Below are 17480 nucleotides of genomic sequence, written 5' to 3' on the forward strand. Positions count from 1 at the left end.
CAAACATCCACATATAAGTAATTCGGCTATAAATATTCAAACACAAGCAAGCACCACATATATTCACACACAAGCAGTCCCCAGAGATACATTAGTCAAGGCAGTGGACAACAGTTTAGACACTGAAAGAAAAACCCAACAATCTCGTGTGTGGGCTGAAAGACATTGACAGTAGAAAACCAACGACGTCGTGTATTGGTAGAAAGACATCGAAAGAAGAAAACCAGCGATCGCGTGTATGGGTTGAAAGGCATTGAAAGAAGAGAAACACTGAGCTCGTGTGCGGTATTAAAAGACACTGACAGAAGAAAACCCAACGATTTGTACGGGTTGGAAGACACTGAAAGAGAAAACTGACGAACTCGCACATACGTTGGAAGACATTAAAAGAAGAAACTAACGACCTCTTGTATGGCTTACAAGACACTGAATAAAGGAAACCAGCGATGTTGTTATTGGTTGAAACACATTGAAGGAAGAAAACCAACGATATTGTGTACGGGTTAAAAGACATTGAAAGAAGAAAACCAACGATCTTGTGTATGGGTTGAAAGACACTGAAAGACGAAAACCAACGATCTTGTGTATTGATTGAAAGACATCGAAAGAAGAAAACCAACGATCTCGTGTATAGGTTGATACTGTTATATTCTAATACATTAGTCATGTTTTAATATAGAAATTTAAGGGCATTTCGCTGACACTTGTTCCGCCTAACAATCAGTTTCCTTACCGTATTTGGCTGCAAGCGCATACTTAGTGTCTACCGCATAAATGCATTACGTTTGAGTTGTAGGATAATAATTGTTCTAATTAAATGACGATAAATTCATTTTCTCACAAACCCGCTTTATGGAAGAGTTTGATTGAAGCTGCTGTCCTTGGTGACTTGCATTGTACTAATGATTGAATAACTGCGTGATTGATTTAACTTTCATGATGTCAAAATGACACCGTTCGTAGCAATGGCTTATCGGCTTGATACACACCCAATCGTAGGCTACCACATTTTCTAACAGCCAGCAACAGTGATGCGGATTGAAAAAAAACGTAATATCTATATCTGATGATTCACATTTATATCTGACCATATTCATGATTGAGTACGTTCTATAACTGAACAGTTTTTGTTTCGAGTTATTGCGAAATCTTTCTGGGAAAAGTGCCCCAAGAAAATGACATAAACCTCTACCGTTGTCTAACATGCAAATTATATTAAAGTAAAGTATACGCTTATGGGCTAAGTGGCCTTCTGCAGTTAAGTACATTCATTCATTCCTAAAATAAGTTGCAATACTTTAAGCGTGGAAGTATATCGATTCGTTTACAAATCGTCTATCATAATGGATGTTCCGAATCAATGGTCAGTCATAATGGCCGCGGATAATGAATCAATAATCACAAGACCAATTCCCAAAATAACGTTTAACACAAACTAAGAAAGTATACAAAGTGAAAAATTAGGAAGGATTCAAAAACATTCGGTTTTGAATCATACCGGAAAGACACGCGGAATGTTCTTGGCGTATATATGTGATTAGTATTAAAATCGTGCACCACATGTCAGTATCTAAGTTGTCGTTAATCAAAGTATGTGTCTCACTTGCGCTTTGATTACAGCTGTTCATATATCCAACCTGGGCACATTCTTCAACACGGTGTAGGCTTATATAAGCTGTGCTCAACATGGTGTATATGAAATCCAACATGATGGCAAATGTCATACATTGTGGCATTACATGTCCACCAGAATATAGGAAACATGCCATAATGATACACATGCAGTAAGTGTTTCTCTGGACATCATAGACAGCATAGAGCTATTAGGTGCCGATTTTAGTAAAAACCAGTACATATGTTTTGCACAGTCTATGTCAAGCGCGCGCGCTGAATAATAGGTTAGTCTATGAAGATAGTTTAAGACTTGGGTACCGGTACCGTTAAAATGGGACGATTCTTTCTTTTCTTGATCTGTGTCAAAGAAAAAAAAAGTCATTTTAGACTTGTCCGAATTTATGAATGTCGGGATATTTTAAGTGAAGATGCAAGCTTATATGGTAAATTGACTACCCAAATTTGCCGTACATGTAAGCAGGTCGAAAGTGGTCAGCCGTCCATGTCCAGATGGGAGAAACTAATTCTCTTCGTCCTGTAGTTTATGTGATTGACGGGCATTAGATCGAGGAGATGTCCCTTTGTCCAGTAATGGCCAACTTTCGGCCGTATTCTCCAGAAAGGCCAATATAGCTGCCAAAGCGATGCCCCCCTTTAGCCTGTCTCCGAAATGATTTACGATGGGACAGATTTCTGGTGCGGGCAATTCGACGGGGATCCCGGCCCTAAAGCAAAGCCATAAATCAACGGCTCAGCCATCTGTATGCATCTTCATGGCTTTCTTGCTGTCTTAAGCCGCTGGTGTTTTTGGTCTTTGTTTGAGCAAACCTGGATCTTCGTGGGTCGTCCACCAGGGGACGGACATATCCCTTTCTAGGGCCCACTGCCCCTAAGGGCCCATGCGCCGTTGGGGGAAGCGGGAATAAAAAGTCCTCCCTGAACAATCATGGTTTTCAATTCCAGCGATAATAAACGCCAAGTTAGCTCATATATACTTGATAACGGTGTTATCCGTAGTTCGTAAAAGCGTGTCAGGTAATAAAACTGAGTTGTAGCACAGATCCACTTATAGCTGTTTTATTGCCCCCTACTCATGTAACCTGCAGAAAAAGCTTTCGAAGATCCCTATAATTAGTACATTTGTGAAAACCGCTTTAAATTGACAGCGGATTGAATTGCAAGAGGTAAAAGTCTACGGATGAGCGAGACATTAAAGTTTATGTTATTTTGATGGGTTGTGGTAAGGACCCTTGTAGACAAACGGGCTGTGTGTAGAGCACTGTAATACAGATAATCGCCCCTGTATAAATCATCTCTCTAGACAAGCACTAAAGTAGACTTTCCGTACACCAGTTATACGTGTGTCATTACACATTTATTGCGTAGAAATACGGTTACTCCGTATACATCTATCCCGCACATAGATACAATTGTTCCGTAGATGATACATTTATTCCGTAGTAACTTAGTTATCCCGCACAAATACATACCGTACATGTCGGAAGCGTACCGTGTAAATAACTTTCAGGTACATCATCCTGACGCTGTTCGTAGAAAGCCGATCGTGGCGGCTTAGTGGAAAACAGAATCGACGCCGATTGGCTCTTGTCTTAGGGAGGCGAATAGTGGCAAAATGAAAGTATTAACGTGGTTTACAAGTTCAAATTCAGTTTGTGAACACACATGTATGACAAATGCAGAGCTAGACCTGTTACTCTTAAGTTTATTAAATGTGGAGTTAGACTTACATAGCAGAAAATGAGGTAATTTTAAATTGACCAAAATGAATACCAGTCTTCAATCTTAAAAGGCTTTCGAACAAATGCTACCCGAAATTAATATGACACACAAGAACAGAGAACACAGACAATTCTTTGCCGACACAAATTAAACATGAAATAACAGGGTTCGCGAATCCAGGAGGGGTAGAGGTGGTGTTGAATGTGGTGAGGTGGGTGTTCTCCCGTACTGCCTCTAATTTTTCCCCAGACATCACCCGTCTGACGTAGGCAGAAGCCTGGACAACAGCCTACTTTGATACATCATATTTATGAATCCCAGTATGAAAAAGATTCTGCTGCTTGTGAAGAAAACTTTTCGGAAACATTGCAATGAATTTTCAGTCAGCGTCTTGTCATTAATACCTAGCTCCAAAAGCCTTTGATATAAAATGTAATAATTTAGTTTTTACGGTTTTATATTTCACAGAACCTGTGGATTTTTAAAATATATATATGTAAGTGCGTGTGACCATCTCAGACCATCTCCAACTTCAGACCATCTGTAATCTTTCATTGTTTCATTTTTCTTCTTTTTTTTTTCAGTTTTCTTAAGATATTGTGTTTTAGTTTTACTATAACTAAAATACAGGGAAAAAAGACATGGATTTGGATAAAATCCTCGGGAGGCTTTGGAACAGGTTATCAATCGACGAGAAGTGAGTTTTTCTCAAACGAATACTAGTAATAACTGCTTACATTATCTCAGAGGTTTGATCCGATGCTGTTAGAACAGGGGAGGTAAGAAGGATCCAGGTACTTGACTACAGCTTACGTAACCTACACCCTACTCCAGACGATGAGGGAAAGGTTAACACTACATATTTAATCACCTGGATGAGGTCTACACAATATTCCGTGCTCCAAGAAATGTTAAATTTTCAATACAGTTAATATAAATTCTTTGCGATAAAAGTAAGATATCTAAGCCTGGTACCGCCACGTGTGATTATTCAGTAACCGAGAGCATTATACCATTTTGGTTCGCCTTGACTTCCCCGGCGTTTTGTTTTACTCATGTTAACTTTACGACAATCACTTTTATTCATTTATTTACTTACTTTTATGTGGCAAAATTCCACTTCAAGCGATAATTAAACTAGCAAAATATTCTGCCTTTTTCCAACTTGAATTATGATGTGTTCGCATGCAAAACTTTAGACATTTTGCTGTAGGAACGGATTTGATTTATTTATTTGATTGGTGTTTTAGGCCGTACTCAAGGATATTTCACTTATACGACGGCGGCCAGCATTATGGTGGGTGGATACCGGGCACAGCCCGGGGGAAACCCACGACCATCCGCAGGCTGCTGGTTGACCTTCCCACTTACTGCCGAAGAGGAAGCCAGCATGAGCTGGACTTGAACTCACAACGACCGCATTGGTGAGAGGCTACTGGGTCATTACGCTGCGCTAGCGCCCTAACCGACTGAGCCACGGAGCCCCCCTGTAGGAACGGAAGAGTACATACAAAATGTGTACATGTAGTTACTGGATATCAACTCTAGTGGTCCATCTTTTGTTGTTAAGTGATACAATGACAAAATCCAGCTTAGACGGAGACCTCGACATTTATTATTTTTATTTGATATTCTCTTTCATGTGCTAATATAGTAGCTGCACAGGTACTTTGAACTGAATCACAACATGATGTGCATGGGGCGGACGAGGGGGGAGAACTCTCGTTCACCGTAGCCTGTCGCCCTCCTGCCAGGAGTAGAAATTATTGCACATGTATACAGCTGAGCAGATCGCCAACATGTCTGCGTCATTTTCAGTCCGGCATAAACTTCTTCGGCAGGTGAATGCAGCTAATGTCATAACACCTGCATGAGTTCGAGAGTGGAGACACAAAGAAAATGTACCATTTACAGCCATTTTCATAATGAAAACATCTGTGGCTAGGAGAAAAATTACGTAGTTGTTGCCCAAATAATTGAGCTGTTGAACAACAACAACATCAGTCAACACCCTTGTGACTGTTTTTCAGTTAATTTTTTATTATTGATCCAGACTTAAATAGTAACAAAAATTTAAATGGCAGTTATCAAAACTGATTCCTAGCCTAACTGCTTCAGTCGGAACTGTATAGCTAATTTACTTGCTTAAATTATACAGTAATCCCTTTGACAGTGGCTATTCAATGTGACCTTTGTTGAACTTGTGAAAATGTTATTAGATAAAATTTGACCAGTGTTACTAAGAAGGTTAGCATTTCATTATAACTGTAGAGATTACATTATTATATTGTATTAGGAAATATCGCCAAGAAAAAGATCCATTGACAATTCTTCAAATCTTCATACTGGTGCTGCATGTTGCATGTCTCATCCTATACTATAATGTGTAAGAAATGGAACATTGAACCAAGACTGTGAGATGTTAATACCTTTCTTTCCTAGTCATACACTTTGGAACAAGTGCTCTAATATGATTCATTTAAACTTCACAATAGTTTTTGACTTATGCTTTTGTTCTTTATGTTATGAATTAGTGTTGATACAAATGTCTCTCGCTTGTTGATGACTAATTTGGTGGCCTAATGGTTAGAAAGTATGCCTCGAGGCCAGGAGACCTGGGATCAAACCTGGATCGAGTCATACCAAAAACCCTAAGCCTACATACATACATACATACTCATATAAGTATATACATACATACATACACTTGTTAAGAGGGCCTCTGTGGCTCAGTTGGTTAGCACGCTAGCGCAGAGTAATGACCCAGGAGCCTCTCACCAATGTGGTCGCTTTGAGTTCAAGTCCAGGTCATGCTGGCTTCCTCTCCAGCGGTACATAGGAAGGTCTGGCAGCAATCTGCAGATGGTCGTGGGATTCCCCGGGGCTCTGCCAATCACCAATCAAATAAATAAATAAACATACACTTGTTGATATTTGTATGTTCAGTTCTTATCTTCTCATTTCACAGGTATCGGTAGGGTTAACTGCTGCCAGATGTTTCACAAAGGTATCAGGATTAAATGTAAGTTACACAATTAATCCTCCTTTGGTTGCCATGGTGATATATATTACTTACCGAAATGATGCATGTTGCCAGAATGCTGTCTTTGCTATATTTATCAAAATCTTTAAAAAATCAGCCTTGATTAAAAAAAATAATCATTTAGTGACAGCCTTCATGAAATTAGAATGTATTACCTGAATATATTTTGAATATATATCATTCTTTTAGCTCTCATGTACAACACTGAGCATTACTGATACATATCATGTGGTTCATGCTGCTTTCTGTTCCACCAGGATGTTGTGATTGTGAGTGCGGTGAGGACCCCCATAGGGTCGTTCAGAAGTACCCTGAGTGCTGTCCCCGCTACACGCCTCGGGTCCATCGCCATACAAGAGGCTGTGAAGAATGCGAGTGAGTTGTGCAACTTCTGTTACAAAATGTTAAGCACATATTTTCAGAGGGTCTGGCGAATGAGGGCATAAGGTCACTGATTAAAATGAAAAATGATTACCTCCCTTGTCAGTGGGTGACATTACTCATGTTAATCTGAAAGTTGACCAACCTTTGTGTCTAATACTTGTGAGCACCCTTTGCCTAGAAGTTTCAGAGGTTTTGGATTGACCATGGACTAATTGGATAATAAGAAGAATCCCCTGATTAAGAATTACAAAAGTAGACTATCACCCAAATCTTAGTGGTTTGTTGGAAAAATTGTAAAAGTATTCCAGCTGTGTATTAGGTCAGTTTTTCAAAGGAGATTTTACTCCAGGTAAACACCTACCCTAATTTTTCAACCTTTTCAACCCCTACTGTGACCAATATTTTGAAAGGTTTTGAGACAGCTATGAGTTGTAGAGAAATACTGCACAGTTTTATGAAGCTTACATCTTTATTGAGACATACAAACCATTTTTGGTATCATTTTCATAATAATTGTGGGCATAAATTCCACCGGAAAAAGTGTGTTAGTGGTTGAAAAGGTTAAAAAGGTTGAAGATTTACTGTAAACAGAAGTTTTGGATGACAGATTCATCTTTTTTTGTTTTCGGGAGCGCTAGATCAAGGGTCAATCCAGGGTCGAGTCACACCTCAGACCTTAAAAGAGGAAATTGTAACTTCCTTGCTTGGCGTTCAGCGTGAAGGGGATAGTGCAACGACTGGTTGACCCATATCAGTATAATGGCTTGGGTGGGGCGGCTTACTTGCCTTCAGTAAGGCGCCTCAGTGAAGCATCACTGGATAAAAGAGCGGTGGAAATCCGTCCAACAACAAGGAGGCACATTACATGCACTCTAATGATTCCTTCGTCGTCGTATGACTGAAAAATATGACGTTAAACCCCAAGCACTCACTCACTCGTTCTTTTGTTGTTTTATTGTAGGTGTGGCACCTGATGCTGTCCAGGAGGTGTACATGGGTAATGTGGTACAAGCCTGTTTGGGGCAGGCTCCCGCTCGGCAAGCTGCACTCGGGGCAGGTTAGCAGGACTTCTTAGCTTTGATTAGTCATTCAAGATTTCCCTAACAAGGGGGTTGTGCTTGATTTCCTTTTTTACCTTAAGTTTCATATTTAAAAAATATGTGCTTACTCTTTCTTATATCAGATGTCTTGTATCAATATAGATAAAATTATAAAGAAATTCATGGATATTTTGAAATTTAGGCTGTAGTTCATACATTCTTGGTGATTTTCCTAATTTTCCGTGATGTTTGAGCTCTGTTGATGTGTTACAGGCCTGCCCATATCCACGCCATGTACCACTGTGAATAAAGTTTGTGCATCTGGCATGAAGTCCATCATGTTAGCAGCTCAGAGCCTCATGTGTGGTCATCAGGTGATGTAGCCCTCTGGAAGTTTGTGCACTGCATCCATGAGTTTTCTTTACAGTGAACATTTATACATGCACAATATGACTCTTTCAACATCAACAGCAAATAAAAACCACTTTTATTTTTTTTAAAGGTTATGTATTTGTCTAAGGTTGGCGATGTTCTCAAATCTTTCTTTCCATCAGGAAGTTTCTCAGGAGCCTCACAATATAAGTGGAATATTAGCAAAGAAATTTTCCTTGTCTTCGCTAAGTTTTTTCAGGCAAGGCTGCGAACATGTTTGACCCTCTTGTAATAGAAATACATGTGATGTTGAATACAAAGGCTAAACCAATTGCCAACAAATATATGTATATATATATATATATATATATATATATATATATATATAAAACTTAACAAACAAATAATAAAATAAACAGAATGATATACTTGTAGCTGATGTATTTGTCTGATTTAGGAGGTGATGGTGGCAGGTGGTATGGAGAGCATGTCTAATGCTCCGTATTACATGTCAAGAGGGGAGTCACCATACGGAGGTGTTCAGCTTATAGTGAGTTCATAGGTTAAATCCTCAATCGGTTACCCGGTACTTCTATTGATCGTCTGTTCTGTTTTTATTGGTCGTTGGGAAAGATTTTCTACCCTATGTAAAGTATCACATGTACATAAAATTGTAAACATGTTCATGTATTTTAATTTTAATAAATATGATTTATTTATTTATTTATTTGATTGGTGTTTTACGCCGTACTCAAGAATATTTCACTTAGATAACGGCAGCCAGCATTATGGTGGGAGGAAACCAAGCAGAGCCCGGAATAAACCCACGACCACCTGCAGGTTGCTGACAGACCTTGACACGTACAATAAATATGATGGTCATCAAGACGTTATTATGATAGTGTCATAACAACCATTGAAGTTATATTATCATGGGAATATGATGTGTATTGTTAATTGTTTAATATGAGAGAGTTTTGGCTTAATTGGTCAGTGTTGCTGTGATGGACAACAGGCAGCAATTTGTTCTGAGGTCATCTACCTGCTGAATGGGAAAAAGTCAAGTGAGCTCTTGTATAACGTGATGTGTGCAGTGGTTCAAGCCCAAATGTCTTTCGTTCATCTTTCTCGGTTTTTTTTTCTCGGTTTTTTTTGTTGTTTTTTTTTGTATTTAACGAACATAAAAGCTTTTAAAAAAGTCATAAGTCATAAGTCATAAAAATATTCTCACCTTGTTGTTTTTGGACAGGATTCTATTGTCCATGATGGGTTGACAGATGCATATGACAAAATTCATATGGTAAGTAATGATTAAAACATTTGATAACATGGGGCTTTAAAAAAACTTACTTTGAAGCCATTTTTACCACCTCCCCCCCCCCACAACCCCCAAAGTGTGAAAGTTGAAAAATTTGTTTGTGTGTTATTACACATTAAGAAATAAATCCAAAGTGTTTCATGTATCCTTTCAATGATATGCTGTAAAAAATTTGATTGACAGAATGGCTGAATTACAAAGCTGATAGTTGCAGCTAAAAAATTATGACAGTGGTGTGATATATTTTTCTTGTCAGGGCTCATGTGCAGAAATGACAGCCAAAAATTTGAAGATTAGCCGAGAGGAGCAGGACGAGTTTGCCATCAACAGTTATAAAAAAAGTCAAGCTGCAGCAGCCTCTGGAGCGTTCAGGAAGGAGATTGTGCCTGTGGAAATTCCCCAGCGAAAAGGTGAGTCCATATGAACACACGAGAGTTTGCCAAAATATATTTCTAATATATGTTTGCTAATATATTTCATAATCTCTTGTAATGTCATAGGAGTGTTAGTTATTCCCATTGTAGTTTATGAACACAATGATATCACGAATTATCTTCAGGTTTCTTGGATTTCATTTCTTGTTTGGCTTCTTGTCCCATGCTTTAGTGAGGGATATTAATTTTAGTCTGTTTTGATAGATCTGGCTGTCTTTCTGTCCCTCTTTCCATCTGTCCCTCAGTCCATCTGTCCCTCTGTCCATCCTTATGTCAGGCTTTGGTTTCCATGCAGTAGCTGTATCAAGCATTGTCTGATTTATGTCATATTTATTTTGTGTAAGCTCAGGTAACGTTTCGAAAACCATTTCCTCGATTCGTGTTATTCATTCATTTCTGTGCAGCGGCTCCTTCAAATATTGCTCAGTTTTGATCATGTTTGTATGCAGATTCATTTTGCGGTCAAACCCTAGGTTATGTTAAAAATATCAGCTTGATGCTTGCATAAGTTTTGCCTATTTAGCCTAGGATATAAATCTTCTAGATTGGTTTGTTTTGTCAGGTTCCTAGTCACTTTCCTCCAACCACTGACTGGAAACCCAGAGAAAAAGGTCCATTTCCTCCATTATTTACTGAGATTAATTTGATTATTAAACATTTTTTCTCAGGAGATCCAGTCATTGTCAGTGAAGATGAAGAGTACAAAAAAGCTAATTTTGACAAATTCAAAACTCTAAAAACAGTATTCCAGAAGGAGGGAGGTAGGTGATTGCTGATGTCCTCTACTCACACATGGTGTAGTCTTAGTGTTTCAGTATTCAGGGTAATGCAAACATACTGGTCCTCTGTTAAAAAGGACATGGACACATTGATGTACCCTCCAGACGAAAGAGAGTGAAAAAAAAATGCATCCATGTCCTTGTTCTGAATAATAAGGTCACTCCAGGCACTCTGGTTTCCTCCAGCAACTTGACTGCTGTCATATAAATTGAAAATTCTTGAGTGTATCATTCAATCAATCAGACATTCTGCATAATGATTTGGATTTCATTCTGTGTACTGTGTTTTATGCGTCACTTTGATATGTTTTCTAATGTAGTACTGTGTTTTAAACTACTTTTTGCTCTTTTTTGATAATCAGCTCTGTAATATAGTTGCTTAACGATGACTTGAGACACTCGTAACAGGTATGCAAGATGTTGCAGATAGTGCAAATTTGCACACATTAACTGATATTTAACTTACCTTCACCTCCAGGTACGGTGACAGCAGCCAACGCCAGCACCCTGAATGATGGAGCAGCCGCACTGGTATTGATGACTTCACAGGCTGCAGAGAAACTTGGGGCCAAACCTCTGGCCAGGATTCTGGGTAGATGCACACCTCTGCTCATTCCATGTGAACTCATAAACATAATGTCTCCATTTTATTGCAATGAATTTCATTCCTTGGCACTTGCCAGGAGTACGAGTAAACAGCACTACCATATTCATGAATATTCATATATAGTTCTCTGCAGTAACAAATTTGTGTTGTAAGAGTTATTTCCCTGTATTAACAGCCAGATAAGCTAGAAAATTACATCATAAAATTCACCTGTCCACTCTCCCATGCAATTTTGTTGTTGGGAATTCTTCTGCTGGGCATTTCAAAATTCATGTTTTCTTTGATTGACAGGTTTTGCTGATGCGGCTCTGAAACCGGTTGATTTCACGATAGCTCCAGCTGAAGCCATGCCAAAGGTCAGTGCTAAGCCGTTTCCTGCTTCATACAACCATGACACCTGTTCTTATCATGGCTGAAATGCTGCTGATGTCACTGTAAGAGAATGTAAGGCTATACCTTGATCTTGCAGTGGAAATCATAAAGACTCCCTTGTGGTTTAGAAAGAGACAATAGCACATTACTCTAATTGTTCAACCCTGTCACATGTTTGGAAGGTGTTTATTTAAGTATATTCTGAAGGCATCCTTTGGTGTGACTGATAAAATTATACTTTTTGTGAAGCCATGAAACTGGCCAATCCAACCAATGTAATTTTATCTCCAAAATTAAATTAAAAATGTGTATAAATTGCACTGAAAGTTGCTCTTTGATAAATGGTAAAACTTGATAAAAATAACATTCTACTAGCTTTTACTGAAAATTTGCTCAAAACATGTCTAAATGTGCACTGCATGCATTGAGGGAGTAGCCCACTTCTGAATTTAATACGATGCATCCAGTATGCAATCACAAAACAAGCCACTTAAACAAATGAACAGACTTAAGCAGGTATATTGAGCTTGTCCAAATCTGATGACATTAAAGGATCTAACACTGATTGCCTGTGGTAATTGCATACTTTGCATGCTTATACAAAGATGTATTTTCATTGGATGAATCTGTTGGCCATGGCTGTACAGGCTGTAGCACTTGTACAGTGAAGCAGTCACAAATGACCATGTTGTTGTTGTTCTATGGTGCCCAGGTGTTACAACAGACAGGAGTGAAGAAGGAGGACATTGCGATGTTTGAGATCAACGAAGCCTTCAGCGTTGTGGTACTGGCTAATATCAAACTGTTAGATCTGGACCCCAGCAAAGTTAACATCCACGGCGGGGCAGTCAGCATTGGACATCCTATTGGGTAATGTATTCATTTTATCAACACCTTATCGGAGGCGTCCCTGACTGAGGCAGCTGGCATGCCAGCACAGGGCAGTGACCCAGGAGCCTCTCTCCAGTGTGGTCACTGTTAGTCCAAGTCCAGCTCACGCTCTTCTCCAGCCGTACGTGGGAAGGTCTGGCAGCAACCTGCGAATGGTCGTGAGTTTCCCCCTGGTTCAGCCTGGTTTCCTCCCTCCATAATGCTGCCCACTGTCGTATAAGTGAAATATACTTGAGTACGGCGTAAAGCACCAATCAAATAAATAAATAAATCAATCAAAACCTTATCCCTGCTTACATTGTTCGTGACGCCTTGATAGTAATAATCAGGGATCAGTGGTGCTATTTCATGTAGCCTTACATGAAGCCTGTTGGAGACCTCTCAGGCAGCAGTGGATATTGGGAAGACATTTGAGAACATCTTGCTCATCAGAGTAGACAAATTTGCCATGTCAGTGCAAGTTTTTCAGCTATTTTATGAGATATTTTGGTCTGTATGGTTATTTCTACCACAAAACAAACAACTGAAATATCAGTTAGCATACAAACTTTGAATGATTTTCACTTGAAGTATGATAAATGAAAAGGTGTGATTTGTGTTTTCAGTATGTCTGGTGCCCGTATAACAGCCCACATGGTGCACACACTGAAGCCTGGTGAGAAGGGACTGGCAGGGATCTGTAACGGAGGGGGTGGGGCATCAGCGCTACTCCTGGAGAAACTGTAACCCTGTACCCCTTAAATTTCCAAGGCACAATAGGCTGGTGCCTATGCATACAGTAACATATCACTATGACATGTGCATTATCTGTGAAATACTAAACAGTATACTGTGATACCTGAGTGAGTCATTGATTGATTTATTGATGGATTGGGTATGGTTCACTTTGGTTGAATATAGAAAACTTATGTTTAGACTGAAGAGAACAGATTAAAATTCAGTTTTAACTTTTTTTAAATCTGGATTTTTATCAGTCTAGCCATAAGCATACTGACTTACTGTGAAATTATTTTAGCCCACAAGAAAGCCAGTAAACAACATGTCATTTGCAAAGCCAGAAACTCTATAATAATTTTGTAAAATTTGTTCCTATGCATACATATAGTTGTATGTAAGTCAAAGTCTGATCTCACTGTACACTGGGTTAATGAAAAAGTGTACCTAATGCACTGTTACATTATCATTAGTGAAGCCATCTTGCCTCAGGGTATATGTATGTTATTTGTGCCATTACCAACATGACACATCTGTTGGACGGTCCGCCAGCAACCTGCAGATGGTCGTGGGTTTCCTCTGTGCTCGGCCATATAGGTGAAATATTCTTGAGTACAGCATAAAACACCAATCAAGTAAATAGATCAAATCCTAGTCTAATTGTGTCACCAGTGAAAATTAAATGAGGTAGAGCCAGAGCAGTGACCTGTGGGTGGCCTAAAAGTGCCAATAATGTGACATAGTGCTATATTGAAGTTGAATGTGTGAAGTACATATGAGATCCATGATGTTTCAACTAATCCATTCTTTTATCTTGTTCTGTTGAGATCTGATAACTGTTTTTTGCACTGGACCATTTTAGAAGTAAATGTTGGTAGCTTGTTTGTTATGGATTTTTTTTTTTTTGACAATATTCTCTATCTTCAGGGAATTCCCTTATGTTGTTTTAGGGCTGTTCAGTTCTGCAGGAGAGGAATGCCTATACAGATATGCACAGATCTGTTATTGTTATCTTGGGGACATTTTGAATAAGTGTAGATGAAGGACAGATGTGTTGAATGAAGACAATTACACTTTTTGGCTGACCAAATTTGTTTTGTTTCATGATGTTGGTTTAAGTATATTCAAGTAAAGCATATATGAAGTAAAATAAACTTTTATAAATACAGTGCCCTTCCCAAATTATCCCTTAAAGTGAAAATCTCTGCGGCTCTGTTAAACTTTTTGTGGGGCAATGATTGGTAGAGAGATCTGGTGTGACCGTTTGTTCGTGGAAGGATCCTTGTCTTCCGCATTAAGTGACACATTGGATAGTTTGTCAGTAAGTTGCCAAAGGTGGGCAGTTTATTTCAAGTACCCCATCTTCCTCCACCATCTGACCTCCATTGCATAAGGTAAAAATTCTTAACTATGGTGTTAAACAACAATGATAATCATCAGTTTCTAGAGGAACAGGTTTTCTTATCCATGAATGGGGTGTTAAATTCATGTCAGGTTACACATTTCACACAAAAACTCACAAAAACACAGGGAATTGTGCACACAAAACTGTTATTATTTTGGTTTTCCATTACAACATATTTAATTTCCTTAGATATTTGTGCCATGATTGTTGTTATCACAGTGTTGGGGTTTGCTACAAAAACTGTAAACGTAGTACAGTAATGTGGATTTTCCAAACTTTATTCTGCATATAACATCATAATTTACTTCAATTTAGATATATTATTATAAGAATTGGGTTTGGTTTGTGTATGTGTTTCCAATGTTTGTAATGTATTTAATTGGAACTTCAGCATTTCTGTTTTATGTTCAGTGATGTGAAAGAAAATATTACTGATATGCTACATGAAACTGAGTGTATAGAGTTAGAACATGGCATGTGCGTGTGTGTGTGTGTGTGTGTGTGTGTGTGTGTGTGTTTGGGAAACAACCATTCACAACTGGAGAAATGAGCTGCATTCTGTAGTCATCAGATCAAAGGTTAATCCATAAATAATAATATCTGATTAAAAATAAACCTGCTGTATCATATTCCAAAAGGAAATGTTATGAACAAATAAATGCAGTAAAATCCTATATAATTTGTATTCCTGTGCTCTTAATTGTTATGTGGCCATATGGTTGGCTGAGTTGGAATTCAGTTGTGGTAGGAAGTTGGGACAGTGGTTTCCTCCTTTGTCTTCTTCCTTCTATACATCAGGTTTCCTCTATGGTTTTTCCTGTGTTCAGTTTCCCATGCAGGAAGAGGTTGGTTGTTTTGTCTGTCCTATCGTGTATGGTTTTATCTGTCCTAACTTGTGTGGTTGCCTCCACCATATCTGGTTTCCTCACCATGTCTGGTTTCCTCCGGATGTCTGATTACTTTCTTTGTCTTGACTTCCACCTCTTTCTGTAACTCCTTTGTGTATTTTTCTCCTCTCTGTGTTTTCCTCGCCCATTTGATTTCGTCCACCAGACAATCTCAAACCTGTATCCTATACATAAAATATTACTTAAATATTATTTTAAGTGCTACATGAACCACTATTCAAATAAATAAATACCCCTGTACTACAGTGCAATTTTTGATTAATCAGTTTAAAGCGATTGAATGTATCGTTTGATATAACCTGACAATTATATCATGGAACACTGTCTAGCGCTATGTCGTGTTCTTCATCATAGCCTATGTACGTGTACTTTTACAAAAATGAGGGTTTTATAAGGGAGTCTCGGTAGTTAATATTTTAGACAGATAATCCGGACAAATTGTAGTTGCTATTGTAGACGTGAAACTGACAAGTCGAAATGCACCTAACCATATTCACGTGATAGGATGTCCTGCAAAAAGTCTGCATGGTAGTGGTTTGGACGTTTATCATGACACGTGGTGAACAGCCTGTGTTCCTTATTCACCCACATGTATCTAATGATATCGCATCTTCGTTTAATCAAGCTAGCGATGTCCGACATCATCGTGATTACGAAGGCCTATAGCAGGTATCAACCTTGCTGACAGGAAGATGTTATATCGTGTTTTTCCAGAAATTTAAAGGCGAGCTGCAATATTCCCAACTTCTTGTTAAATGTAATATGTTATATACATAAATGATCAAAGGCCTCCGTTATACACATATTGTGGATTTCAAACACGTGATGACAGTGGAGTTACGTATATAAAGGACTGGCATGTCAAACATAAATTCATCGTAGACGTCAACTTCTCTTGATTCCCCAAAAGATCTGCAACGGATTTGCATGGAAAATTACATATAATTTGGAGATACAAAGAAAGACCTTTTCTAAAAAATAAATCACCTGCAAAATTAAATGAAGTATTAACTCTGAGGGAATAGTTCAAATGTAATCCTATATATTTACGAAAACAAAATCAAAAGAATTGTGACAATACATCTACGCTTTTGAGTGAGTGTGTGTGTGCTTGGGGTTTAACGTCGTACTGCTCGTACAATTTTTCCGTCATATGACGAAGAAGGAGTCCTTAGAGTGCATGTTATGTGGCTCCTTGTTGTATGACGGATTTCCACCGCTCTTTTATCTAGTGCTGCTTCACTAAGACGATTTACCGAAGGCAAGTAAGTCGCCCCGCCCGAGCCATTATACTGATACGGGTCAACCAATCGGTGCACTGTACCCTTAATGCTGAACGCTAAACGAGGAGTTACAACCTCCTCTTTAAGGTCTTATCTATTGGCCCTGGATCTACCGCCTCCAGCTCTACCAACTTCTACGATTTTGAATGGCACCAAGAGGGAATGCGTTTATTACACATATTGTACCTCGCAGGTACAATGGTGTAGGTTGTACATACTGTTACATCAACTATCGGAGGCAAATTTAACAATGTGGTGAAAAAAAAAAAAAAAAGATCGAACGATAACGTAAAGGTCATACATTGTCAAATGATCGAAATACAATGTGTGTAGGAAGTCCAACATTTGCACTTAAAGGGCTAACAAAGCGTAGATATCAAACAACAGTGTAATTAATACAATACCGTGTGAAAATGTTCAAAACAAAAAAAAAAACAAAAAAAAAAAAAAACGAAAAAGAGCAATATAAAAGCTATTGTAGATTGTAGTTAATTAAAATCAGCAAATAGAATAACACAAAAGATAACAAGCGAATGGAGCAGTTATACAGTCCGTGAAGACATTTCGCGCTCCATT

General features: G+C 38.5%; 1 protein-coding gene across 1 annotated transcript; it reads left to right on the forward strand.

The window, feature by feature from the left end:
• The first annotated feature begins 5148 nt into the window (after positions 1 to 5148).
• On the forward strand, positions 5149 to 15211 carry LOC135468708 (acetyl-CoA acetyltransferase B, mitochondrial-like). The gene is made up of 13 exons (XM_064747107.1): positions 5149 to 5195; positions 6323 to 6376; positions 6655 to 6772; positions 7743 to 7838; positions 8095 to 8195; positions 8651 to 8743; positions 9443 to 9493; positions 9768 to 9921; positions 10614 to 10706; positions 11203 to 11316; positions 11623 to 11687; positions 12416 to 12573; positions 13200 to 15211. The coding sequence occupies exons 1-13, from the start codon at positions 5154 to 5156 to the stop codon at positions 13318 to 13320; spliced, it is 1260 nt and encodes a 419-aa protein (XP_064603177.1). The 5' UTR covers positions 5149 to 5153; the 3' UTR covers positions 13321 to 15211.
• Positions 15212 to 17480: the final 2269 nt, after the last annotated feature.

Source organism: Liolophura sinensis, chromosome 1 (genome assembly GCF_032854445.1).
Source record: "Liolophura sinensis isolate JHLJ2023 chromosome 1, CUHK_Ljap_v2, whole genome shotgun sequence".
In the NCBI taxonomy this organism is placed as follows: domain Eukaryota; kingdom Metazoa; phylum Mollusca; class Polyplacophora; order Chitonida; family Chitonidae; genus Liolophura; species Liolophura sinensis.

Coding starts and splice junctions, on each gene's coding strand:
- LOC135468708 (XM_064747107.1), top strand. CDS start 5,154: ATGTCTGCGTCATTTTCAGTCCGGCATAAACTTCTTCGGCAG. Junction 9,494..9,767: donor CATATGACAAAATTCATATG/GTAAGTAATGAT, acceptor TTTTCTTGTCAG/GGCTCATGTGCAGAAATGAC. Junction 11,317..11,622: donor ACCTCTGGCCAGGATTCTGG/GTAGATGCACAC, acceptor TTTGATTGACAG/GTTTTGCTGATGCGGCTCTG.